Source organism: Motacilla alba, chromosome 14 (genome assembly GCF_015832195.1).
Source record: "Motacilla alba alba isolate MOTALB_02 chromosome 14, Motacilla_alba_V1.0_pri, whole genome shotgun sequence".
NCBI lineage: Eukaryota > Metazoa > Chordata > Aves > Passeriformes > Motacillidae > Motacilla > Motacilla alba.
In genome coordinates this window covers 15,602,319-15,625,173 of record NC_052029.1, presented here as the reverse complement: position 1 = coordinate 15,625,173, position 22,855 = coordinate 15,602,319, and the positions used below count along the sequence as shown (strand labels likewise).

Here is a 22,855-nt window from a genome sequence, read left to right as displayed (position 1 = left end):
CGTAACCCAATCGGCCCCGGCGGTTTCGGGTGTCACGCAGCTCGGGGGGACGGGCCGAGCGCTGCATCCCGGCTGCTCCCAGCTCGCCCGGCCCCGGTGGGACCGGCAGGTGCGGGAGCGAGCCCCGCTCACCTGGGACAGCGTGGGATCCGCGTTACCGGGGAATGTCGCGCTCACAGCCCTGGGAAAGCACGGGGAATTTGCTTTAGGGACTTCACCGAAGGCCACAAGCCTGCGGGAGTGTCTGGCATTGCTAAGGGATGGCACGGGAGCGGTGCGCGGCCGCGCTGTGCGAGGAGGGAGGCAGCGCATCACCTCGCACGGTGCCGATGCGCCCGGGACTGCGCGACGCCGCGGCTCACGGGCTGATCCCGCCGCTGTTCGCACCGTTCCGTCGCTCCTGAGCCGTGCCGTGCCCCGTTCCCCGCCGGGGCACCGGAGGGCGCTGGAAGCGCCGCGAACCCCGAGCGGCGCCGCTTCCGCCGGACCGCGGCTGCTCCGGGACGGCCCCGGTGCCCCCGGGCTGCAGCGGGGCCAGGGAAGGGAACGGCGCCGGGAAGGGGCTGCAGAGTTCCCGAGGGAGCTGGGAAGGGGCTGCAGAGTTCCTGAGGGAGCTGGGGAGGGGCTCAGCCTGGAGCAAAGGGGGCTCAGGGGGAATTTCTGGCTCTGCACAGCTCCTGCCAGGAGGGGACAGCCGGGGGGTCGGGCTGTGCTCCAGGAACAGGGACAGGAGCAGAGGGAACGGCCCCAGGCTGGGCCAGGGCAGCTCAGGGTGGGCACAGCAGGAATTTCCCCATGGCCAGGCCTTGGCACTGCTCAGGGAGGTTTGGAGAGCCCATCCCTGCAGGTGTCCCAGGAATTCCTTGAGGTGGCACTCGGGGCTCTGGGCTGGGGACAGGGTGGGCATCGGGCACAGCTGGGACTCCATGGGCTGGGAGGTTTTTTTTCCCAGCCTAAAGGATTTGGGGATTCTGTGTTTGTGCCCTCGCAGAGATGCATAAAGCACTGCCCTCAGTGCTGGCTGCTGCTGGAGGGGCTGCTCCATCCCTGGGCTCAGGGAATGCCAGGCTGTCCTGGAGGGCTGGCACCCAGGGGTCCCACAGCTGCTCCATCCCTGGGCCCAGGGAATGCCAGACCCTGCTGCAGGGCTGGCACCAGGGGTCCCACAGCTGCTCCTCTCCACTGCAGGGCTCGGGATGGATTTCCTGACGCTGTTCCTGCTGTACCTGTGCTCCCTGCTGGCTGTCGCTGCCCTGCTGTGCCTCTGCTCGGGGAGCAGGGAGAGCTTCCTCGCCAGGAGTGTCACCAAGGCCGGCCAGGTAAAGCCCTGCTCTTCCAGGGGAATGATCAGCTCCCCTTCTGCCAAGCTGCCCTGCTTTGTTGTGCTAAAATTAGTGCAGCTGCTATATTTGTTCTCAAAAAAAAAAAAAAAAAAAAAAAGCTGGTGTGTGTGGTCAGAGGGATAATATAACATATTTCATCCTGTTTTAATGTCTGCTCTCAAGGAAGTGAGGTAGGAAGCAGAAACACACTTTGGGATGGTTAAATCCTGCCCAGGCAGGGTGTAGGAGTCATTTGGGTCTCCCAGCTCCCTGCCTGTGCCTGTCTGGGGCGAGGATGGAGCTTCTCACCACGCCAGAAGTGCCCTCTTCACTAACACCACAGCACAGCTTGGAAAAGTTACACAAGAATCAGGCCCCAGGAATTTGCAGTTTGTGGTGTTGCTGCTGTCATCGAGAGGAAAAAGGTGGGGGAGGCTTGAGGATTAAAATAGGGAGGGAATTGTAAGGGGTGGCAGATATTTGAGGGAAAGCTCTTTAATGTGTGTGCTGATGCTGCAGGCTCTTGTTCACTAAGAAAGAAGCAGGAATGAAGAGCTTTAAAAGAGGATTAAGAATTGGCATTTTATTGTGAAAACAGGGAATTGGGAAAGCACCAGTTCATTTTTCTGTCTGTTGGGCTGCGTCTGAATGAAAAAGGAAAACATTCTGTAATATTTCTGGAAGGTAAAGGATGAGAGAATTATCACTTAAATTGAGAATTATGTTTAATGCTGTTCACAGGAGTTCAGACAGACTTTTTTATTACTGGTGTTATATTTCCTTTTGGTTTAGAGACACACTGTGCAGAGAAATTGATTTTTTCCTCCATATCTTAATAGCTGCTGCTATGAAGTGTTTAAACAGCAGCAATTAAATTACTGCTGTGGTATGAGGCCACTGTCTGCAGGAATCTAATCCATACTTGTGCCTGGGAAATAAATTCATGTGACTGTAATCAATATTTTACCTGGGATATAAACGCAGGCAATGCTGACTGTAAGGTCACAGTGGAAGATAAATGATTACAAGGTCAGGACCAATGCAAACCCCAGCTCCAGAAGGGTCTGGAGCTCTTAGAGAGCACCCAGAGGATGGGCAGGGGTGCTGAAGGGCCTGGAGGGGCCACGGGGGAGCAGCTGAGGGCACCTGGCTTTACCTGCAGAGTGCTGAGGTTTGTGGGAATGTGCCCACTATGGACAGAGGGACAGAACCTTCCTCTGTCCCCCAAAAAGGAAAGAGCCCAGAGCTTTCTCCCGGTGATCAGGTAGGAAAATCACTGATAGGACCTTGGGGACTTCACCTCGAGTTTGGGGACAGCTAATTGGCCATGAGCCAAAAGGTCCCGCCTGGGCCATTGAGTAGAAAAGGACAGAACAAAGAAACCAAATCGCTTTTGTGAGGTGTCTTTACCAGGAGCACAAGCCTGTGGCACCTGGATCGGTTTGAGTTTGTTATTTTGCCTTTATTAAACCTTTTTTGTTCCTGCCGCTGTCACATCAGCCTCCTGCTCCTCTCATGCCTCCCAGAGAATGCTGAGCTGTTCTGGGGTGTAACGCTGGGGTGTTGAGAGCTCATCAGATCAGCTCCAAACCCCGGGCCAAACGTTCACCAGGTTTCCTGCAGGTTCTCTTCTGCTGGGTTGTGTTTCCTCTGACGGCTCACTTGGGGAAAAAAAACCTTCTTTTTGCAGCCCCTCGTCCCTCGAGCCGCCGAGCTGAGACGCAGCAGCTCTCACCACAATATTTAGCATCTTCTCAGCTCCACATATGCTTTTTGCCTCCTGGTCTTTCACGCGTGAGGCGAGAAGCTCTCGCTGCATATTTTCCCTGCGTGTCAGCTAGAACCAGGCGCAGCCCCTCCAATTTATCTGCGTTGCTATAGAGACCTGCCAGCCAGGAGCAGACAGTTCCTCAGGCACATCCCAGCCCGAGGGAGCCCCTCCATGGGCAGGAGCAGCTCCTCCTTCAGCCCAGCTGTGCTTGGAAGGGCAGTCAGACACGGAGCCATGGGGCTGGAGCTGCGCTAAGTGGATTTTTGGGGTTTGGCTGGCTCGTGGGGTTTTTTCCCCTCTCTTTTCTGGAGGCCGCAAGCTTTATCCCTTTGCTTATCTCCCCTTGCTCTGTCGGATGGGCTGATGGAGCATATTGCAGCTGGGGAATTGCTGATTCTATCCCCTGCTTAACCCAGCCCCACCCTGCACCCACCCTAAGCTCCTTAGAACTTTCACACATTGACCCAGATATGTCTGTCTGGGCCTGGGGGGCTCCCAGGAGTGTGGGAGCTCAGTCCCATGCGGAAAACCCCAGCAGCATTCCTGCCTCTCCTCCTTCTTCGTGGAAAGGGGCTCAGGCATGGGGCTGCCAGGGAGGTTTGGGGTCCCCATCCCTGGGGGTGGCACTCAGGGCTCTGGGCTGGGACAAGGTGGGGATCTGGCACAGGTTGGGCTGGAGGAGCTTGAAGGGCTTCTCCAGCCTTCTGTGATTGTGTGTGTTGTGGCTGGACTCCATGACCCTGAAGGTCTCTTCCGCCTTTGATTCTGTGGGGAGAAGCTCCTGAAAAGGAGCCTCCTCCCCGGTGCTGGGGCTGTGCAGCTCCAGAGCTGAGGCATGAGGGACTCGTACCTAACTCTGAGCTTGGCCCCAGGCAGCAGTGATGGCCAGGTAACACAGAGCTCCGTCTCCTCAGGTGTTGTCACAGGTGGTCCCCAGCCAGCTCCAGAGGGTGACGCACCGGGCACTGCACAGGCTCTTCCACACGAGGTATTGCTCTTCCACACGAGGTATTGCTCTTCCACACGAGGTATTGCTCTTCCACACGAGGTATTGCCCTTCCACGCCTCTGGCATTATTTTCCGCTCTGATTTCTGGTTGCTGTTGGGATCCCTGCCACCATCGGAGCTCCTGGTATTCTCCTAGCTATTCTGTCTCCGCTGGGGATGCCTGTCAGGGGTTGCAGATCCCTTTGGGGTCTGCCACGCTGTTGTCCCTGCCTTCCTGCTCGTTGTTCAGAGGGTGGCACCCCAGATGTTTGAACATACTGACAAACGAAGATCATGCGGCTCAGCAACAGATGCCGGTCACACTGGTGGCATCCTGCACCCCACGGGGATTAGCACAGCCTCTCTGGCAGCTGCAGGCGGAGTCAGACAGACTCTCAGACTCCATCCTCTCCCTCAAATCCCATTAGTGTCAGTCCAGCAGCCTGGGCGTGCAGGTGGCTGGGGGGGAAGCTGCACGCAGCCTGCTGGATTCAGGTGGATTTTGTGTGTCTGTAACCTCTGGTGCCTCGGGAAGGATTTAAATACCTTTTCTCTGGGGACAGCAGCTCGCCGTGCCAGTGACTTCAGGGCTGTAAAAGTGCAGCTGTGCTGTGAGTGCTGGGGGGGTTTTGTGCCTGTTCTGCTGATCCTCTGCTCTAACACAGCCTGGGACACAGAGGTGGCACTGTCAGAGGTGCTGGGGGCTCTGGGATCCTCCACAAACGCTGGAGCTGCTGCTCACTGCTCCTGCCACCCTTGTTTCCTACCAGCTGGTTGTATATTATTGCAGAGATTTTGGGATTATTTTGGGGGCTTTTTCTTTGCTTTCAGAGTAGCAAAAGTCTTCTGGCAGAATGCTTTGTGGCCTGTTGCTGTGGCACATTTTGTCAGCAGCAAGCGATTACAGGACTTTGTACTGACAGGGGAAACAATCCAAGGCACATGTGAATAAAGCAGGGAATTTAGCTGACACATTGAAAGGAGTGCATGCGGGAAGAGAAGCCAGTGGATGGAGAAAACACTATTAATATGCAATCCAAGCTGGCCTGAAAACCCAAAAGAGGTGTCTCCTTGCATTTGGCAAGTCTTTGATCACCTCTGAGTGCACTTGACCCGTTAGCCAGGCTGCTGAGTGTCAAACACTGTCCCTCTCCTTCACAGGAGCTGTTTGTTTGTGGTGCTGCACGTAGCCCTGCAGGCTGCAGTGTTTGGGGAGTACACCTGGGAGGTGTTTGTGTACTGCTGGGAGCTGCAGTTCCAGCTGCCCCTGCTGCTCCTGCCCTACCTGCTGCTGGCCGCCAACCTGGGCTGCTTCCTGCTCTGCTCCCGGGCCAACCCCGGTAAGATCACACTCGTGCCCTGAAAACAGAAAAAAAATGCTGCAAATCCCATTTTTGAGTTCTTTTTCTTGCCTCTTTGGCAGGTACGGTGACAAAATCCAACGCTGCGTGCCTGGCTAAGGTCTATGCCTACGACGGGGTGATGTTTCAGAGAGGCCTCGTGTGTCCCACGTGCGCCGTGCAGAAACCAGCCAGGTCCAAGCACTGCAGTAAGGATCTGAAATTCCTCATTTACCACGGCAGTAAGAGCTTCCCAAAGGAATTCTCCCCCAGGAGCTGCAGTTCCCACCACAGCTGTTCTGTTGCCAGCTCAGTGCTCGCAGGGCTGGGTTTGTTTTCCTGGGGTCCCAGCTGCATTTGCCCCTCCCTGGAGCTGCTTGGGTGCTGTTTCTTCTCACAGAAATTACCAGTTCTGAGGGATAATTCAGGGTCAGCTGGTAACAGAAATTGTCACCTGCCAGGACCTCAGAGCAGGATTTCCTCTTTCATAGTCACAGAATCCTGTAATGGTTCAGGCTGGGAGGGACCTTTAAAGCCCAACTCATGTCACACCTACCAGGGCAGGGACACCTTCCACTAGCCCAGGGTGCTCCAAGCCCTGCCAGCCTGAGCTGGAACACTGCCCGGGATGAGAACCTCTCTTTTTATCATCTAAAATAAAGGTGGGAGCAATCTGCCTTTCAGCTGCTTTGCCAGGCAGTTCTGTCAGAGAAACCAAAGTCTTGCAGCTGCAGTCTTGGTGAATAAAAGAGGAAATGGAATACAAAGGAATAGGAATACAAAGGAATACATTGTTTTTCTTAGGATACACAATTGAATTAATTTGCTTCAAAAGCTGCCAGCTAAACCCCGACCGCAACCCCCCACGCATTTTCAGCTTGAAAAACACCTAAAGATCAAACTGCTTACTTAAAAACCAAGTGCCGAGGCTCTGGTTTTGCCCCTGCCTCCTGCAGGCGTGTGCAGGACGTGCGTGCACCGCTTCGACCACCACTGCGTGTGGGTGAACAACTGCATCGGGGCCCGCAACGCCGGCGTGTTCCTGCTGTACCTGCTGTCCCTGACGGCCACCGCCGGCGCCGTGGCTGCTGTCACTGCTGCCTTCCTCCTCCAGGTGCTGCTGCTCTCCAACAGCATGCACGGCACCTACCTGGACGCCCAGGGACAGGAGCGCCCCGTGGGGATCCCCCTGCTCGTTCAGGTCAGTGCTGTGCAATGCTCTCAGGAGCCATGTCCTGTTCCCCCAGCATGGGGACGGGCTGCAGGGTTATGGGATGGGCTGCAGGGTTATGGGAAAGGCTGCAGGGTTATGGGATGGGCTGCAGGGTTTTGGGATGGGCTGCAGGGTTTTGGGACAGACTGTAAGGTTTTGGGACAGATTGCAGGGTTTTGGGATGGGCCGCAGGGTTTTGGGATGGGCTGCAGGGTTTTGGGATGGGCTGCAGGGTTTTGGGACAGACTGTAGGGTTTTGGGATGGGCTGCAGGGTTTTGGGATGGGCTGCAGGGTTTTGGGACAGGCTGCAGGGTTTTGGGACAGGCTGCAGGGTTATGGGAGAGGCTGCAGGGTTTTGGGATGGGCTGCAGGGTTTTGGGATGGGCTGCAGGGTTTTGGGACGGGCTGCAGGGTTTTGGGATGGGCTGCAGGGTTATGGGAGAGGCTGCAGGGTTTTGGGATGGGCTGCAGGGTTTTGGGGCAGGCTGCAGGGTTTTAGCTGTTTTATACATATAACCAGATTTAGAAAATGCCGCTGCTGAACGCTTTGGAAATGGGGGTTTTTCTCACAGCACTTCCCACCCTACAGATTCCCATCTCCAGGGTCTGTACTCGGCAGATCTGGTCCACAGAGAAGGAATCTCCATTCCAGACTAGCTGATGTAGTAAAGTTTAGGGAACAGCTGGGAGTCCCTGAGCTACCCTGGGGCAGCTGTTGGAGCAGGACTTGGCCCCTGGGATGCAGATAGTTCCACCTCACACGGATGTGCATTCCTGCCGGGGCTGTGCAGTGCCCGTGGGCCTCAACCCCCCACATTCTAACTTTCCTCTTTCTCTGCAGCACCTGTTCTTGACTTTCCCTAGGATTGTCTTCATGCTGGGCTTTGTCATCCTGCTCACGCTCGTGCTGGGGGGATACTGCTCCTTCAGCCTGTACTTGGCCCTCACCAACCAGACCACCAACGAATGGTGCAAGGCCCGAAGGCTTGGGGGCTCCCCCCATCTCCCCTCGCAGCCTCAGGGCCGACCCCTCGTCCACAGAAACATTTATTCTAAAGGGATCTGGAGGAATTTAAAGGAAATCTTCAACCCTCCTACCGTGTCGGAAAGGAAGAAGAGAACATGAAGGTATTATTGTTTCTCTGGGCATTTTGAAATGTTTTCTAAGAGGACTTCAGTTCAGCAGCGGGCTTGGCTGCTCCAGGCAGATTTTGGAACAAGATTACTGCAGATTTTGGAACAAGATTACTGCAGATTTTGGAACAAGATTACTGCAGGATTCACACACTGCTGCCCCAGGGAGCACCATCTGAGCTCCCTCCCTCTGTGAGACTCAGGGCCAGCTCAGTGCTGGCCCCTGAATTCAGGGATTTGCTCCCTTCCCCAAGTGGATCTTTCTCTCTGGGAAGGGCTAACTCAGAGCTCCTGTGGGTTCCGAGGAAGCAGCAGCTTTTTGTATCTTTCTTTTGGAAACAATTAACCCATGACTGTTAACAATGACTACATTTTGAGCTGAAAGAATGATTTCTGGCAGGATCTCACCTGCAGAAACCAAGTCCTACTGCAGCTTTGGAGCACTAACTTCAGGAAGAAGATTAAAGTGTCCCTGTTCACCTCTCCTTCCAGAAATTCTTCTGTTTGAGTATAATAGAAGAGAAATTGGAAAAAAAAATGTAGTAAAAACTTTAAATAATTTTATTTTTAAAAATGTATTTATTTACATGCCAGATCTGTACAATATGCAATTAAAAATCCATATATGGTTTAAAAAAACCAAATTCCTATACAATATGGCTTTCCAGCCCCCAGGCTGGCTCTCAGAGCAGCCTGGCTGGCATTGCAGGGTACAATGATGCATTCATAGACCAGTACATAAGGCTACTTGTCCAGGATACCAAAGAAAAGAGAAATACTGCAGTACCGTGCCTTGGGAGGCCTGAAGGAGTGAGGTTAAAGGCATGAGAGTGTTTCAGTGGTGCTCAACACACACCACAACTCCTTAGGTTTGGTTTTCTCAACTTGTTTTAAATGCATATATTTAAATAATCCCTCGTGAGACCCCACATACTTGCTACACTTGTGAATCCTTTTAAAAACCAAACCACCGCTGTCGCAGTGGCGGGCAGAGAGGGCTGACTCCCAAAGGATCTCCCTTAATTCCAGGCTGCTGTACAGAATACTGAGTGCCACTTGTGACCTGTCAGCCTCCTCAGGGTGACCAGGCCAAGGGTTTAACTCCTGCTATTGGTTTGAGACTGAGAACACCTTGGGCCTGCCCTGTCCTGTCCCATTTTAGACCTGTCCTAGCCCGTTTCAGACCTGTCCTGTTTCATTTTAGACCTGTCCTGTCCCGTTTCAGACCTCTCCTGTCCCGTTTCAGACCTGCCCTGTCCCGTTTCAGACCTGCCCTGTCCCCTTGGGCCTGCCCTGTCCCCTGAAGCCCCGTGCCGGGCTGTGTGAGCAGCCCCAGTGCCCGGGTGTGCAGCTGCCCGTCGCTCACACGATCACGGTCTGCACCTCCACCTCGCCCTCCTGCGCGGCGGCGATCACGAACTCGCCCGCGTGCTCCATGATCTCGATGTCCTCGGACGCCACCATGGTGACGGTGGCCTCCTGCGCGGCCAGGCCGCCCTCGGTGGCCAGCACGGCGCCGTCGCCGATGGCCGAGGCCAGGGTCATGGCCACCTGCTCGGTGAGGCTCTCGGGCGTGGCGATGGTGATGGTGTCGGCGGCGTCGGCGGCCGCGGCGCCCTCGGCCACGGTGACGTTCTGCACGATGATCTGGTGGCCCGAGTTGGCCTGGTTGACGATCTGCTGCACCACCTTCATGATGTGGCTGTCCACCTGCCAGGGGACAGCGTTACAGACGTATTGTATGAAATTCTTTTTGTCGGGATTTTTGTTTTCTCGGAAAGCTGAGAGGCCTCAGGGACGAAATGTGAACAATGATTATCTGCTGCTGTGGAGTGCAACAGCTGGAGCTGTGATTGGTCTCATGTGGTTGTTTCTAATTAACAACCAACCAAGGATCCAGCTGTTCAGACTCTCTAGTTAGTCACAAGACTTTGTTATTGATTTCTTTCTATTTTTGTTTCGCTTTCTGATGAATCTTTTCTCTCTGTTCTTTTGGTACAGTTTTAGTTTAGCATTTTTAATGTAATATATATCATAACATAATAAACCAGCCTTCTGAAACATGGAGCCAAGAACTCTCGTCTCTTCCCTCGTCCTGCGTGCCCGGCCATGCCACAGGACAGGGGCTGCATTTCCTGCAGAGCTGAGAGCAGCTGTCCCTGCAGAGGGGCCTGCCGAGCAGGGGGCAGTGCCACAGCAGCTCTGCACTCCAGGCTGCTCCAGCTGCTCACCCCTGGAGCAGGATCTGCAGCGTGCCACCCCTCGTGGGATTGCAGGCAACCCCGAGACAAGGGAACGATTTATAATCTTGACTCCATTTATCAGAAGGCTGATTTATGATATTATGATATATTATATTAAAAATGCTATATTAGAACTATACTGAAAGAACAGAGAGAAAGGATTCAGCAGAAGGCTGGACAGGAGTAGAAAGGAATGAATGACAAAGGCTGTGACTCTCAGAGGGTCTGAGCCAGCTGCATCCTTGATTGGTCATTAATAGGAAACAACCAGCATGGACCAATCCAAGATGTACCTGGTGCATTTCACAGCAGCAGATAATCATTGTCTTTCTTTTCCTCTGAGGCTTCTCAGCTTCTCAGGAGAAAAAATCCTGGCAAAGGGATTTTTCAGAAAATATCACGGTCACGTTCCCTCCTGTCACCAAAGGACTGCTTTACCTCGTGTCTTGTTCCCTCTATTATTTCAGTAGCTTCACTGGTCTCCATGTCTTCAGTAGAAGTCTGGAAGACAAAATAAGATTATTCTCTTTTCAGGTTCTTATAAAAAGAATTTTATCACCAAGATAAAATTCACTAAGCTCTTCTACAGGAGTCTTTCTGTTCCACTCACAGGCAGCAGCTACTCCAGAGACAACTCCCTGACATTCCCTCCCAATCCCATTATCAGGAACTACTTAAAATGAATGCACAATGTTCACAAATAACTGAAGGAGGACGTCCTCCCTCAGCAGGATGTGGCCACGCAGCAGACTTCTCCTACTGGAGAGGAACTACAGCAGCACTCAGTAACTGAGCTGCGTTACCCTGCTGGGATGAGAACTGGCTCTGTGTGACACAGGGGAAAAAGCGAGACGCAGAATTCATTGCTTTTGGCAGCCCCTGTTGGGAACAACAGAGATCATCTGGGACCAAGTAAGATACATAGGAATGGGAGAAAATAGGAGGGAAAGCTGAAGCAAGCTTGTGAGGACCTAAAAGCTGGTGTGGTCAGAAGTTCTCAGGCTCAGCCTCCCGGCACACACAGCGCTGTGGGAGGCTGGGGAAGCTCCAAGTGCTTTCCTTCCAAACAAGGCTAATCCCACTGGCTGCTGGGGCAGGCCGGCAGGGCAGAGCCTGTTCCACCTTCTGCCAAAAGCCTGGAGCAGGAACGTGAACAAGTGCAGAGTTTTTCCTGACCAAAGGCTGTGCTAAGCTCCCAGTGAGCAGGCTGGCTGCCCCCTCTCACCTCGATGATGTACTCCTGGGTGTCTGCCACCACCGAGGAAAACTCCACCAGAACCGTGTGCGGGTCTTCCGAAAGCACCGTGGCTGCCAAGTTGTCAGCAGACTGACTCTCCTCCGACACGATCACTTCCTCCACCTCCTTCATAGCAAGGAGGCAGCCACCTGCACGGAATTCCAGGAAAACATCATTTTTGGGACCAAAAATGGTCCACAGCTGGTGCTGTGCAGCACCAGCCAGGGGTGCTGGTGATGGATGAGTGACCAGTGCCACTTGAGGGGCTCCTGGCCCACCAGGACAAGCCAAGGAACAGCCCAGGAGAGGCCATGTGACACCAGGAGCAGAGCAGCTCTCCAGAGCAATTCCAGCACCACATGGGTAAATTCAGGTGGTAAAACCACTCAGGGTTTCCAAGCCGTGTGTGAAGAACATACAGGAAGAATTTGGGTGTATTTTAAATCATTGATCTTTTCTGCTGATACATCTCAGTATCTCCTACAAAAGTCCGTTTTTTCCTCCACTAAACTTGTATTATTCCTTTGGAACAACACCGTCAGCACTACCTGAAGAAGTCTGGAAATTCCTGCTTAGGAGCTAAAGCCCAGTGCAACTAATCCCACCAAACCAGATTATTGGTGAGAACTTTACCCAGACATTTCCTTCCCAGAACACGCCCACTTCCATGTGGGTCACTAGATCCACAAAATTCACAGAATGACCAGGCTGGAAGAGACCTTAAAGATCCTCGAGTCCAACCCAGCCCTAACCTCAACTCAACCCTGGCACTGAGTGCCACATCCAGGCTTTGTTAAACACACCCAGGGATGGTGACTCCACCACCTCCCCGTGCAGCCATTCCAGAACTTTATCCCCCTTCCCGTAAAAAGCATTTTCCCAATATCCAGCTTGAGGCCGCGTCCCCTGGTTGTGTCAGCGGCCGAGATCCACCCTCAGCAGCATTCCCAGGCAGCCCAGGGGGGCGGCCCCGCTCACCTTTGGTTTTGAGGTGCCTGTTGAGGGTGCCGTGCTCGGCGAAGCCGCGCCCGCACTTGTAGCACTTGAAGGGCTTCTCGCCGGTGTGGTGGCGGATGTGGCGCACCAGGGAGCCCTTCTCCCGGAACCCCCGGCTGCAGAACTGGCACACGTAGGGCTTGTCCTCCAGGTGGGTACGGAAATGCACCTGCTGGGCGTTCTGCAGGCACAGGGGGACAAGGCAAGGCTCAGAAAGGACACGGCCAGCTGGCGCACGCGGGGTTTTGCTCCCAGGGTGGAACTCAACGTCTTTCATAGGACACGAGGGTGGTTTTCCCGGGCGGTGGTTTAGGAATGGTGCTTCCCCAGCCAGTGCTCACACCATGACTCTCCAAACCATGAGGCACTCACTTGCTCCCCCTCTCCCTCTCCCCCTCCCCTCGCAGTGGGCTGGAGAGGAGAATTGGAGGCACAGAGGGTGAAGATCATAGATTGAGATAAGAACAATTTACCAGAAAAAGAAATAAGATAAAAAAATACTACTGATGATAGAGGTACAAGAAAGAGGTGAGCAACCCACCTGCCCTGGTAATAGACAGAAGAAACCCCTTACCCCTGTACCAGAATGTTCTGGCCATGCCCCCTCCTGGCTACTGCAAAAATTAACCTCGTCCCGGCCAGAGCCAGGACACTGTTATCACATATTTGTTCCACACTTGAAGGAACAGTTTCTTCAGAAATGTGATGGTTTTACAAAGGCTGTCCTTTCACCCACTAAACCAAGACGTCTTTCTGGAGTTTCAGCTCACAGAATCACTGAATGGTTTAGGTTAGAAAGAACCATAAGGAACATCTTGTTCCACCCTGCTGTAATGGGCAGGGACACCTTCCACTATCCCAGATTGCTCCAAGGCCTGTCCAGCCTAGCCTTGACACTTGCAAGGATGGAGCAGCCACATGGGATGGGCTGTAACAGCCAGGCGAGCCCTTTGAGGAGCAAAGCCTCGTGCCCTCTGCCGAAGGCGGGCTCTGGGGAGGCCAGTGAGGAGGTCTGGAGAGGGGCCCACCTTTGTCTTGTAGCGCTTGCCGCACTTGGGGCAGGCGTAGGGCCGCTCGTCCGAGTGCACGCGCCGGTGGCCCTTGACGTGGGCAATGGTCTTGTAGAGCTTGCCACACTCCCCGCAGCGGAACCGCCGCTCGTTCACGTGCACCTCCTGGTGCTTCTTCAGCAGGTAGCCCTTGGTGAACTCCTTGCCACACTCCTCACACTTGAAAGGTTTATACTCTACAGGGACAGAGAGAAAAATGCGTGGTTGATCCAGGGCAACCTGCAGCACAAGGATATGGTACAGGTGTAACTGAATTGTTACAAAAAGCAACCTGGAGAAGGGGAGCAATTGTGTTGTCAATCAGGTGTGTGGGCTTTCACAGAACCCCAAAACAGCTGGGGTGGGAAGGGCCCTCTGGTGATCATCCAGTCCAACCCCCTGCCCAGGCAGGGTCACCTGGAGCAGGTGACACAGGAATGTGTCCAGGGCTCTGCCACCCTCATTGCAAAGAGGTTTTCCTCATGTCAACATGGAAGTTGCTGTGTTTTAGTTTCTGGGCGCTGCTCCTCATCCTGTCACTGAACAGAGCCTGGCACCATCCTCTGACACCCCTGATTTGTATGGATTGATGGGATCCCCTCTCAGCCTCCCCTTCTCCAGACTGGCCAGGCCCAGCTCCCGCAGCCTCTCCTCACCAGAGGAGCTGTACCCAGCTGGGGTCACACAGCAGCCCCAGCAGCACTTTACCTGTGTGACTCTTGCTGTGAGTTTCCAGGGCAGCAGCTTCATTGAAGGCTTCATTGCAGTGAGAGCAAATGTAACGTTTGTACCCGTTGGTTCTCTCTGCAGGCGTCTGCTGGAGAGAAAATGGGAAAACTGCTTTTCTCTTTCTGTACTGGTGCATCCAGTTAGGATTGCTACCCAAATTCCCAGTTAAACACTCCACCTTGCACAGGAAAGAGATCTCTGTTGTGAAAAGAGACAGCATGTGTGAAGGAACATTTCCCTTAGACCACACCTGCACAATGTAACTCTAAAACCTGACACAAAGCCACAGGCACGGCAGAGATCCGTGAGGACAGCAGTGCTGCCCACAACCACATACAGACAAGGAAGGTTAAAAAATTGATCTGTTGATGGACTACAAACATACAGACTCTGCTCCTTCCAGTTTAGCACACTGCTCCCCACACGGCTCCTCTTCCACTTCCACTCCTTTGCTTTCCAGCTCTTCTGGAGCAGCTGCCGCAGGTTCCTCTGGCTTCTGCACCTCCTCCACAGCCACTCTCTCGATGACAATGCCTGAATTCCTCATGGCCTGCCTCAGCAGGTTCTCACTGTTCACTTCCCCCTCGCAGGGCAGCTCCTCGGCATGTGGCTGCTGAAGGAACAAAGAGAAAGTTGGGAACAGCAACCCCACAGTGTTTTACAGCAACACTGCTGCGAGGGCCACTCTGTGTGCAGTGCCCAGTGCTGTGTTACGGGGCTGAAAGAACAGCCTCGGGCTGAGGAGGAGGATGAGGTGGATCTGTACTGATGACCTGAGGGAGGACACGCCCAGAAGGAAACCAACCAAAGGAAGCCCTTCATTCCACACTCAGGTTTACTGTCAGTACCCCAGCCAGCTCTGCCCTGAGGTGAAATGTTCTTTGTGTAAAACACACAGAGGGTGTTTGAGACAAACAGCACTCACATCTGGCTCCAGGGGCTTTGCATCCACCACGGGAAGCTCCTGCATCTGCACATGGACCTCATGGAGCACGTTGCCTTTTGCATCTGTCACGAGGTGGATGACAGGGGAGGCCTCGATGGATTCGCTCGCTAGGGAGGACACTGTGTCTGTGCTGGAGCTGCAGGGTCCTGCAAGGGATGAACCCCGTGGGGAAATGCACCCCTCAGCAACCCCCTGTGCCCCTAAAAACCTGCCTTGGAGCACAAGGTGCCTGCTAACACCACCTTTGCACCAGATTCTCAAACATTCTTGAGTTTGCACCTGGCTTTGAGGTAATAGCTTTGCTCTGTAAATTACTTTTTCCTGGTATAAAAAATATCATCTCAAAACCATGGGAAAACTTCTTATCATAAATGAGAATCATGGAATGGTTTGGGTTGGAAGGGATCTTACAGGCCATCCAGAGCCACCCCCTGCCATGGCAGGGACACCTTCCACCACCTCAGGCTGCTCCCAGCCCTGTCCAGCCTGGCCTTGGGCCCTGCCAGGGATCCAGGGGCAGCCCCGGCTGCTCTGGGCACCTGTGCCAGAAGGAATTTCTATTCCAAGTGCTGCGAGGGTTTGGCTTTGTCAGACAGGAGGCAGGTGCTGGCAGCATCACTGACCTGACGGCAGATCATCTTTGTTGACAACTATCTCTTTGGTCACGTTGAAGCGGATTTTTTCAGTGCAAGGTGTCAGAGATTTAAGGTGCCGAGTCAAAGCTCCCGATTCCCGGAAGCTTTTCCCACATTTCTTGCATTTGTAAGGTCTTTCATCTGGAAACGACAAGAATCAAAACAGCCACGTTAAAGCCAGCACTGCCAGGATCAGCTCTGCGTGACAGGCTGAAGAACACGTTCAGCTTTCTACAGCACGTGACTGTGCCAGTCCCAGAACCTTCCTCTGCCTCCCAGCACCCCAAACGCCGGGCAGCTCAACAGCCTCAGCTCAGCAAAACATGGGAAGCAGCAAGGAATTCCACTGGGAGGCAAAGGGACAGCCACAGACAGCTCCAGTAACAAGGAGCTCTCATCTGGGAGAACTCTCACCCGTGTGCCGCCGATGGTGTCGGATCAGAGACCCCTTTGTCCTGAAGGAAGTCCCACAGAGTTTACACTCATAGTCCTTCCTGCTGCTGTGAGTGATCATGTGAGCTTTGAGGATGCTGGCCTAGGGAAAGAACTTCCTTTAAGAGACGTTCCAAACAGTTGAAAAGATTTTGCATTTTAGCAGTAAAGAAGGAGGCTCCTTGTGAAGGCAGAACTTCCCTCTGGGAAGCGTGGCGGGCAGCAAAGCACGCTGCTGCTGAGCATCTCTTGGATCACAGCCAGCCTGAAAGGCTCCCTAACCCACAGCAGCACAGGGGATACTCACAGTTTTAAAAGTCTTCTGGCACAGCTCACACACGTATCGCCCCTCCTTGTTCACCTGCAGCTTGACCTTGATCAGCTCGCTGGAAACGTCCTGCTCCTGCTCCTCGGGGCTGCCCTGCTCCTCACTGACCTCCCCATCCACGTGGCCGTTGGGGTTCTCAAACACGTGGTCTCCTGCTACAATGACCTCCTTGATGTGCCCGCTGCCTGGGAAGAGGTGGGGACACGGTTGGCTTCTCTACAGGACAGCAAACCATACACGACACACTGCCTCAGCACGCCGCGCAGGAAGAAGGAGAAAAGACACTTTAAACCTGCCACTCGAGCCTTTGCAGCCTTCTCATTATGGCAGCATAAAACGGGCGCTTCTGGAACACAGCTTAACATCTGATTCGTATTAATTAGTTGTATTAATTAAGCTGAAGGAGGATAGGTTTAAAATAGATATTGCAAAGGATTTGTTCCCTGTGGGGGGGGGGCAGGCCCTGGCACAGACGCCCAGAGAAGCCGTGGCTGATCCCTGCAGTGTCCAAGGCCAGCCTGGGACAGTGGGAGGTGTCCCTGCCATGGCAGGGTGGCACTGGATGGGCTTTGAGGTCCCTCCCAACCCAACCCATCCCATGAATATTCCATGGCCCTGATGGGGGAGGACTGCAGAGCTGGCCCAGGGCTGCCTCCCAGAGCTCTGTGGGAACAGCCCCAAACCCCAGTGACACAGCGGTGTCACCCACCCAACCACGACCCAAAGCCACCAGAAGAGGCCACAGATGAGGGAACAGGAACCAGACCCCCCCGGGGATGCCGAGGCACCCCAGAGCTCACCTACGATGGCCGAGGCGTTGCTGATGTCCTCTGCTATGGAAGATGCTTCAACAACAATGTGAGCAACAGTGATGGACTCCTCGACAGCAGGAACCACCTGCTGGCACAGAGCACCTTTCAGCAGGCGGGTCCTGCTCGTCTGAGCACGCTGCTCCCTCCCCTCCAACCCAACCGACCGTTGCATCCTAATTATTTCCAGCCGCGGCTGGAGGAGCCGCTGTCACCTTTTGTCCTTCCTGGCCGAGCAGCCCGGCGAGCGCGTCGGGAGGGCGCTGGCAGCGCTTCTGCAGCTTGTGCTGCACGAACTCCTGCAGCGAGCTGAACTCCGACTGGCAGCGCCCGCACCGGTGCACGTCATCCTCGTCTGCGGGGAGAGCGCCGGCCGTCAGCGGGGCCGGGCCGGGCTCGGGGCACCGGGCGCTCGGGGCACCCCCGCTCCCGGCACGGCACCGGCCCGGGCCCGAGCGGCGCCCCGGCCTCTCCCGCCGCCGGCACGCACCCGGCCCCGCCGCTCCGCCCGGCGGACGCTGGAGGGGAGCGCGGCGATGCCGGCCCAGGGACACGGAGACCTCCCGCCCCGCGGGCAGCACCGGCCCGGCCCCGTCACCCACCGGGCCGCGCCGCCGCCAGGCCTGGCGGCGCCGGCCGGGGCCCCGTGAGGGCGGTACCTTGCTCGCCGAAGGGCGGCGGGAGGCCGATGAGGGCGGCGGGGGGCGCGAGGGGCGCGGGGGACGCGGAGGCCGCGGGCGCCGCGCCCCGGCCCGGCCCGGCCGCCTCTGCCGTAAGCGCCGCCGGCCCCGCGCCCGTTGCCATCGCGGCCCCCGTGTCGCAACGCGCCGCAAGATGGCGGCTTTACGGCCGTGTCGTCATAACAACGGGACGGGGCTCGGCGGGGAACGCGCCCGCCGCGCGGGGGTTCCGGCAGCCGGCGGGCGGTGTCGGAGCGCGGTCACTCCGCTCCCCACGGTAGCCGCCGGGCCCCGAGCCCCGGCGGAGCGGAGCCCGGGCAGTTCCCGGCGAGTTACGGCGGAGTTGCCTAACGCGTTACCGAACGAGCGCCGGGGCGCCCCGGCCAATAGCAGCGCGCGGGGGGCGGGCTCTCGCGCCGGGCAGCCAATGAGAGTGCAGCGCGCCGGGCGCCATCGGCGGCGACGTGCGGGAGGGCGCGGGGGGGGACACCGGGCGCCGGCTCCCGGCGGAGGGGCGTGGCGGCCGGCAGCGGCGCCCAATGGGAACGCTGTCCGTGCGGAGCGCGGCCAATGGGGAGGCGCGGGCGGCGGGCGCGGGGGGCGGTGCGGCCAATGGGGACGCGGTCCGTGCGGAGCGCGGCCAATGGGGCGCGCGGGCGCGGCGGGGCGGCCATGGCGGACGCGATGGCGGCGGGCGGCCCGCGGCGCTGCCGGCGGCTGGAGGGCGAGGCGGCGCGGGCCTTGCTCGCCGAGGCCGACACGCTGCTCTTCGACTGCGACGGCGTCCTGTGGCGGGGCGAGGCGGCCGTGAGCGGCGCGGCGGCGGCGCTGGGGCGGCTGGCGGCGGCGGGCAAGCGGCTGTGCTACGTGACCAACAACAGCGGGCGGACGCGCGCGGCCTACACCGAGAAGCTGCGGCGCCTCGGCTTCCCGCCCGCCGAGCCCCGGCACGTCTTCAGCTCGGCCTTCTGCGCCGCCCGCTACCTGCGGCAGGCGCTGCCGCCCGGCGCCGCCGCCTACGTGCTGGGCAGCGCCGCGCTGGCCGCCGAGCTGGAGGCCGTGGGCATCCCGCACCTCGGGCCCGGGCCCGCCGCCCTGCCCGGGCCCGCGCCCGCTGACTGGCTGCAGGCGCCGCTGGAGCCCGCCGTGCGCGCCGTGCTCGTGGGCTTCGACGAGCACTTCAGCTACGCCAAGCTGTGCCAGGCGCTGCGCTACCTGCTGCGCGGCGGCCCCGAGTGCCTCCTGGTCGGCACCAACCGCGACCACCGGCTGCCGCTCGAGGGCGGCGCCGGCATCCCCGGTGCGCGGGGCGGCGGGGTGGGGAGGGGGGTCCCGGGCATGATGGGGCGGGGGTCTCCGTGGTCGCTCTGCGGCTCGTCGCGCCTCGGTGTTGGGTTGATAACACGCAAGTTCCGCCTGAGCCTCGGGAAGAACCTTTTCCCCCGGGGAGTGGCAGAGCCCTGGAGCTGCTGCTCCGGAGGTCGTGGAGTCTCTGTCTCTGGAGACATTCCAGACTCGCCCTGGCACACTCCCGTGTCACCTAATCCGGGTGGCCCTGCCTGGTAGGGGGGTTGGACGGGATGATCTCCAGAGGTCCCTTCCCACCCCAGCTATCCTGGGATTCTTTGAGGCAGCCTGGGCGTCCCTGAGCCTTTTCTCCACAGCACCCCTGAGAGAGAGAGAATCCTGATTGAGCCTTTACTTGCGAATAGCAGTTCCCTTTTGACGCTGCGGGATGGAATTCCCACCTCCTGGCAGGCTTTAGGCACCATCTCTCCTGGGACCCACCCGAACCTCTGCCTGTAAAGCTGAGGCGTCCATTTCCAGTGTCCTGAGCGGGTTTGTCCTGGCTCGTGTGGGTGCTGAGAGCCTTCTGTCCCTAATCCTGTTCCTGTAGGGAACAGGATGCCTGCGGAAAGCTATGGACATCCTTCTGTCCCTAATCCCTCTTCCCATTCCCACAGGGACAGGCTGCCTGGTGAAGGCCGTGGAGATGCCCTCTGTCCCTAATCCCTCTGCCTCTTCCTGTAGGGACAGGCTGCCTGGGGAAGGCCGTGGGGATTCCTTCTGTCCCTAATCCCTCTTCCCATTCCCACAGGGACGGGCTGCCTGGTGAAGGCCATGGGGATTCCTTCTGTCCCTAATCCCTCTGCCGTTCCCACAGGGACGGGCTGCCTGGTGAAGGCCGTGGAGGTGCCCTCTGTCCCTAATCCCTCTGCCTGTTCCTGTAGGGACAGGCTGCCTGGGGAAGGCCGTGGGGATTCCTTCTGTCCCTAATCCCTCTTTCCATTCCCACAGGGACGGGCTGCCTGGTGAAGGCCGTGGAGACGGCGGCGCAGCGCGAGGCGTTCATCGTGGGCAAGCCCAACCGCTTCATGTTCGACTGCGTGGCCGAGGAGTTCCAGGTGGACCCCGCGCGCACCATCATGGTGGGGGACCGGCTGGACACGGACATCCTGATGGGCAACAGCTGCGGCCTCACCACGCTGCTCACCCTGACCGGCGTGACGGCGCTGGACGAGGTGCGGGAGCACCAGGAGAGCGGCTGCGCCGCCCGGCTCGGCCTGGTCCCCGACTACTACGTGGACAGCATCGCCGACCTGCTGCCGGCCCTGGGGGAGTAACGGGCCCGGGGGCAGCCCCGGGCAGCAGCCCGCGGCAGTAACGCTCGCGCTAGGTACCCCCCGGGGTTAGAACCCTTAGCTTGTCTCCTCTCTGTCCTCTCGGTATGATTCTGTTTACATCTCAGTCTGAAATGCACTTTGAACAAAGGGGGCATTACGGGGCTGGGGCTTGGGGCTGGCTGTGGTTGTAATGCATCGATCCAGTGCTGGTGGTGCTCCCTGGCACAGCTCCTCTGGGCTGGGCTGGGCTGGGCTGGGGAGTGGAGCTGCTTGATCTGAGCGTCGGGATCACGTCCATGGCTCGGCCCGGGCTGTTCAGGGAAACGACTCTTGGGACGTGCAGTAACTCTGGCTGTGGTTGGAAGCACTTGTGGAGCTGGTGTTTGCCCTTGGGGTGACTCTTTTTCCCAGCTGGGGCCCTCTCGGGGGGCACAGCCCCAAATCAGGTCACACAAATCCATCTCCCTCGTTTGACCACTGCACATTGCACTTGTGATGCAGGTTGGGATGATCCCACACAATTGCAGACCGTGTCTGTCCAAGGTCGAGAGTGTGTAAAGCACGTGTACACACTGGCACTCCCTGAGCATAAAGCTAGAGCAGAATATATTTAAATTATAAATAGAGTCTATGATAATATATCTTGTTTCCCAGGAGGGAGGATGAGAGAAATGCATTTCACTGATTGAATTCTCCTGAACGGTTGCATTTGGTAATGCAGAGAGTCTGTAGCCACACAGGACTGTCCCTCACTCCCCAGCTGCTTCCCAGAATCCCTGGATCGATGCTCTGCGCTCCCCTCAGCGTCAGCGAGCCACTCGCCTTGGCTTCAGCTGCACAATCCCAGTTCCCGCTCAGTCCGTGGATGGATGCAGTGCCCAGCTGTCCCCAGGGAGCCCTGTGGGTCTGGCTGTGTGTGACAGTAGCTCGTGCTTCCTTCCCATCCCTGAGGTTCAGATCTTCCGCGTGTGCCGGCGGGCGCCGGGCACGGTGGGTGGTGAGGAGTGCTGGCTTGCTCAGGGATGATTCTGTTTGATCTCCAGGTGGGATTGGGCAACGAGGGGCTCACCACAGGGTGGTTTTTGTGCTGCCCGAATCCCACGGTGAAAGCTTTTGCATTACAGAATTAATTGAAAATTATATATGCAAATAACACGCTTTTCTTGCATAGATTCCAGTCTCTACAGTTCCATCTAGGCACCGTTTTTCCTTCCTGTCCAGCTGAGGAGCTTGGGCAGTGCTGATGCCGTTTCCTGCCTGGTAACTTGTCACCTTCTTTGTCCAGCAATAACCCTGCAGTGCAGAGGGTCAGGGTGTTCCCAGAGCACTGCTGAACCTCTGCCAGGCTGTTTGTTTGTAAGGGGGAGCTGTGGAAGAAGTGTGGATGATCTCTTCTGCAAAGTCCCCGAGGCAGAGCTTACCCCTGATGTGGGTAACTGGAGATGGACGTTATGGCCTCACTGCAGGTCCTGTCTGATGTAACCGTGTGGGTTTGGATTCGGTCTCTGTTTCTGGTGCTTTTTGTGTCAGGAAAAGGCCAGCAGAGAGTCCAGCATCCCTCAGGCAGCTCTGTTCCTGCAGAGGGCTCTCGCTGGCGAGGGAGCCGTTGCCGGGGCTCCGGGGTGCTGGAATGTGCTGGTGGCGGTGTCAATCGTGCTTCAAATCTCTGTTCTGACTTCCAAACAGTTCTTAATCCTCTACTTGAACTTCCATTAAACTCTCAAACCTGCTCTCCCCAGCGCTGTCTCACCGTGTGGTCTGGTCTCCTGAGCTGTGCTGCAGCTGTGCTTTGGGAATCCTGGGAGTCAGGGATGGTTTGGGAAAGGACCCCAAAGCCCATCCAGTGCCACCCCTGCCATGGCAGGGACACCTTCCACTGTCCCAGGCTGCTCCCAGCCCTGCCCAGCCTGGCCTGGGGCACTGCCAGGGATCCAGGGGCAGCCCCAGCTGCTCTGGGCACCTGTGCCAGGGCCTGCCCACCCTCCCAGGGAAGAGTTTCGTTCCAACACCTAATCTCCCTGGCATTTCTTTTGCCCTGCCCATGCCCTTGGCCAAAGTCCTTCTCCTTTCTTGTGGGCTCCTGTCAGCCAGAGTGTTCAGCCCTGGGCTGTGCGTGGTGGGAGAATGTCCAAAACCTGCATTTTCCCTGGCTAGGCATCCCGTGCAGGAATTCTTGGCTTTTCCTTGCCTCCACACCTAGGTTATGTCTGGCTGGCAGGTCTGGAACGTTTTGGGGGCTCCTGGACTGCTCAGGATCTGGGTGCTCGGGGAACTCTGCTCCCACAGGGGGCTTCTCAGGGCACGGGTGACAGCGTGACAGCAGCGCAGGCTGTGGCAGTGACTTTGTGGCGCAGCCCTTTTCCCTTTTCCTCCGAGGGT

The 22,855-nt window shown here is 56.9% G+C and overlaps 3 protein-coding genes across 9 annotated transcripts; 2 read left to right on the top strand and 1 right to left on the bottom strand.

Annotated features, from left to right (window-relative positions):
• The first annotated feature begins 431 nt into the window (after window positions 1-431).
• On the top strand, window positions 432-7,773 carry ZDHHC4 (zinc finger DHHC-type palmitoyltransferase 4). 3 transcript variants are annotated; one of them, XM_038151149.1, is made up of 7 exons: window positions 432-538; window positions 1,189-1,319; window positions 4,008-4,081; window positions 5,242-5,420; window positions 5,504-5,629; window positions 6,377-6,621; window positions 7,476-7,773. In XM_038151149.1, exons 2-7 carry the CDS (start codon window positions 1,197-1,199, stop codon window positions 7,758-7,760), a joined length of 1,032 nt encoding a protein of 343 aa, XP_038007077.1. In that variant the 5' UTR covers window positions 432-538; window positions 1,189-1,196; the 3' UTR covers window positions 7,761-7,773. The 3 variants fall into 3 exon arrangements, with proteins under 3 accessions (XP_038007077.1, XP_038007078.1, XP_038007076.1); XM_038151150.1 differs by lacking the exon at window positions 432-538 and having other exon boundaries at window positions 868-1,319; window positions 7,499-7,773; XM_038151148.1 differs by lacking the exon at window positions 432-538 and having other exon boundaries at window positions 870-1,319.
• A 554-nt stretch (window positions 7,774-8,327) lies between these two features.
• On the bottom strand, window positions 8,328-18,224 carry E4F1 (E4F transcription factor 1). Of its 5 annotated transcripts, XR_005258626.1 has the most exons (15): window positions 17,832-18,223; window positions 17,388-17,527; window positions 17,164-17,260; window positions 16,343-16,548; window positions 16,018-16,138; window positions 15,592-15,744; window positions 14,948-15,114; window positions 14,408-14,635; window positions 14,002-14,110; window positions 13,273-13,490; window positions 12,227-12,425; window positions 11,237-11,397; window positions 10,450-10,512; window positions 8,975-9,478; window positions 8,328-8,911 (listed from the first exon to the last, which is right to left on the bottom strand). XR_005258626.1 is itself a non-coding variant. In XM_038151134.1 (14 exons), the coding sequence occupies exons 1-14, from the start codon at window positions 17,974-17,976 to the stop codon at window positions 9,131-9,133; spliced, it is 2,352 nt and encodes a 783-aa protein (XP_038007062.1). In that variant the 5' UTR covers window positions 17,977-18,224; the 3' UTR covers window positions 8,328-9,130. The 5 variants fall into 5 exon arrangements, 4 of the variants coding, with proteins under 4 accessions (XP_038007062.1, XP_038007063.1, XP_038007060.1 ...); XM_038151134.1 differs by having other exon boundaries at window positions 8,328-9,478; window positions 14,408-14,632; window positions 17,832-18,224; XM_038151135.1 differs by having other exon boundaries at window positions 8,328-9,478; window positions 14,002-14,107; window positions 14,408-14,632; window positions 17,832-18,224.
• Window positions 18,225-18,449: 225 nt separating this feature from the next.
• LOC119706908 (phosphoglycolate phosphatase) lies at window positions 18,450-22,214 on the top strand. Its single transcript, XM_038151152.1, has 2 exons — window positions 18,450-19,152; window positions 20,151-22,214. The coding sequence occupies exons 1-2, from the start codon at window positions 18,465-18,467 to the stop codon at window positions 20,474-20,476; spliced, it is 1,014 nt and encodes a 337-aa protein (XP_038007080.1). The 5' UTR covers window positions 18,450-18,464; the 3' UTR covers window positions 20,477-22,214.
• The last annotated feature ends 641 nt before the right edge of the window (window positions 22,215-22,855 follow it).

Excerpts from the sequence above, each read along its gene's own strand:
- LOC119706908 (XM_038151152.1), top strand. The coding sequence starts at position 18,465 with ATGGGGACGCGGTCCGTGCGGAGCGCGGCCAATGGGGCGCGCGGGCGC. Across the intron at positions 19,153-20,150 it reads GGGCGGCGCCGGCATCCCCG|GGACGGGCTGCCTGGTGAAG; the intron begins GTGCGCGGGGCG and ends CCATTCCCACAG.
- E4F1 (XM_038151132.1), bottom strand. The coding sequence starts at position 17,976 with ATGGCAACGGGCGCGGGGCCGGCGGCGCTTACGGCAGAGGCGGCCGGG. Across the intron at positions 15,115-15,591 it reads CAAAGATGATCTGCCGTCAG|GACCCTGCAGCTCCAGCACA; the intron begins GTCAGTGATGCT and ends CATCCCTTGCAG. Across the intron at positions 14,111-14,407 it reads AACTGGAAGGAGCAGAGTCT|CAGACGCCTGCAGAGAGAAC; the intron begins GTATGTTTGTAG and ends TTTTCTCTCCAG.
- ZDHHC4 (XM_038151148.1), top strand. The coding sequence starts at position 1,128 with ATGCCAGACCCTGCTGCAGGGCTGGCACCAGGGGTCCCACAGCTGCTC. Across the intron at positions 4,082-5,241 it reads CACAGGCTCTTCCACACGAG|GAGCTGTTTGTTTGTGGTGC; the intron begins GTATTGCTCTTC and ends TCTCCTTCACAG. Across the intron at positions 6,622-7,475 it reads GGATCCCCCTGCTCGTTCAG|CACCTGTTCTTGACTTTCCC; the intron begins GTCAGTGCTGTG and ends CTTTCTCTGCAG.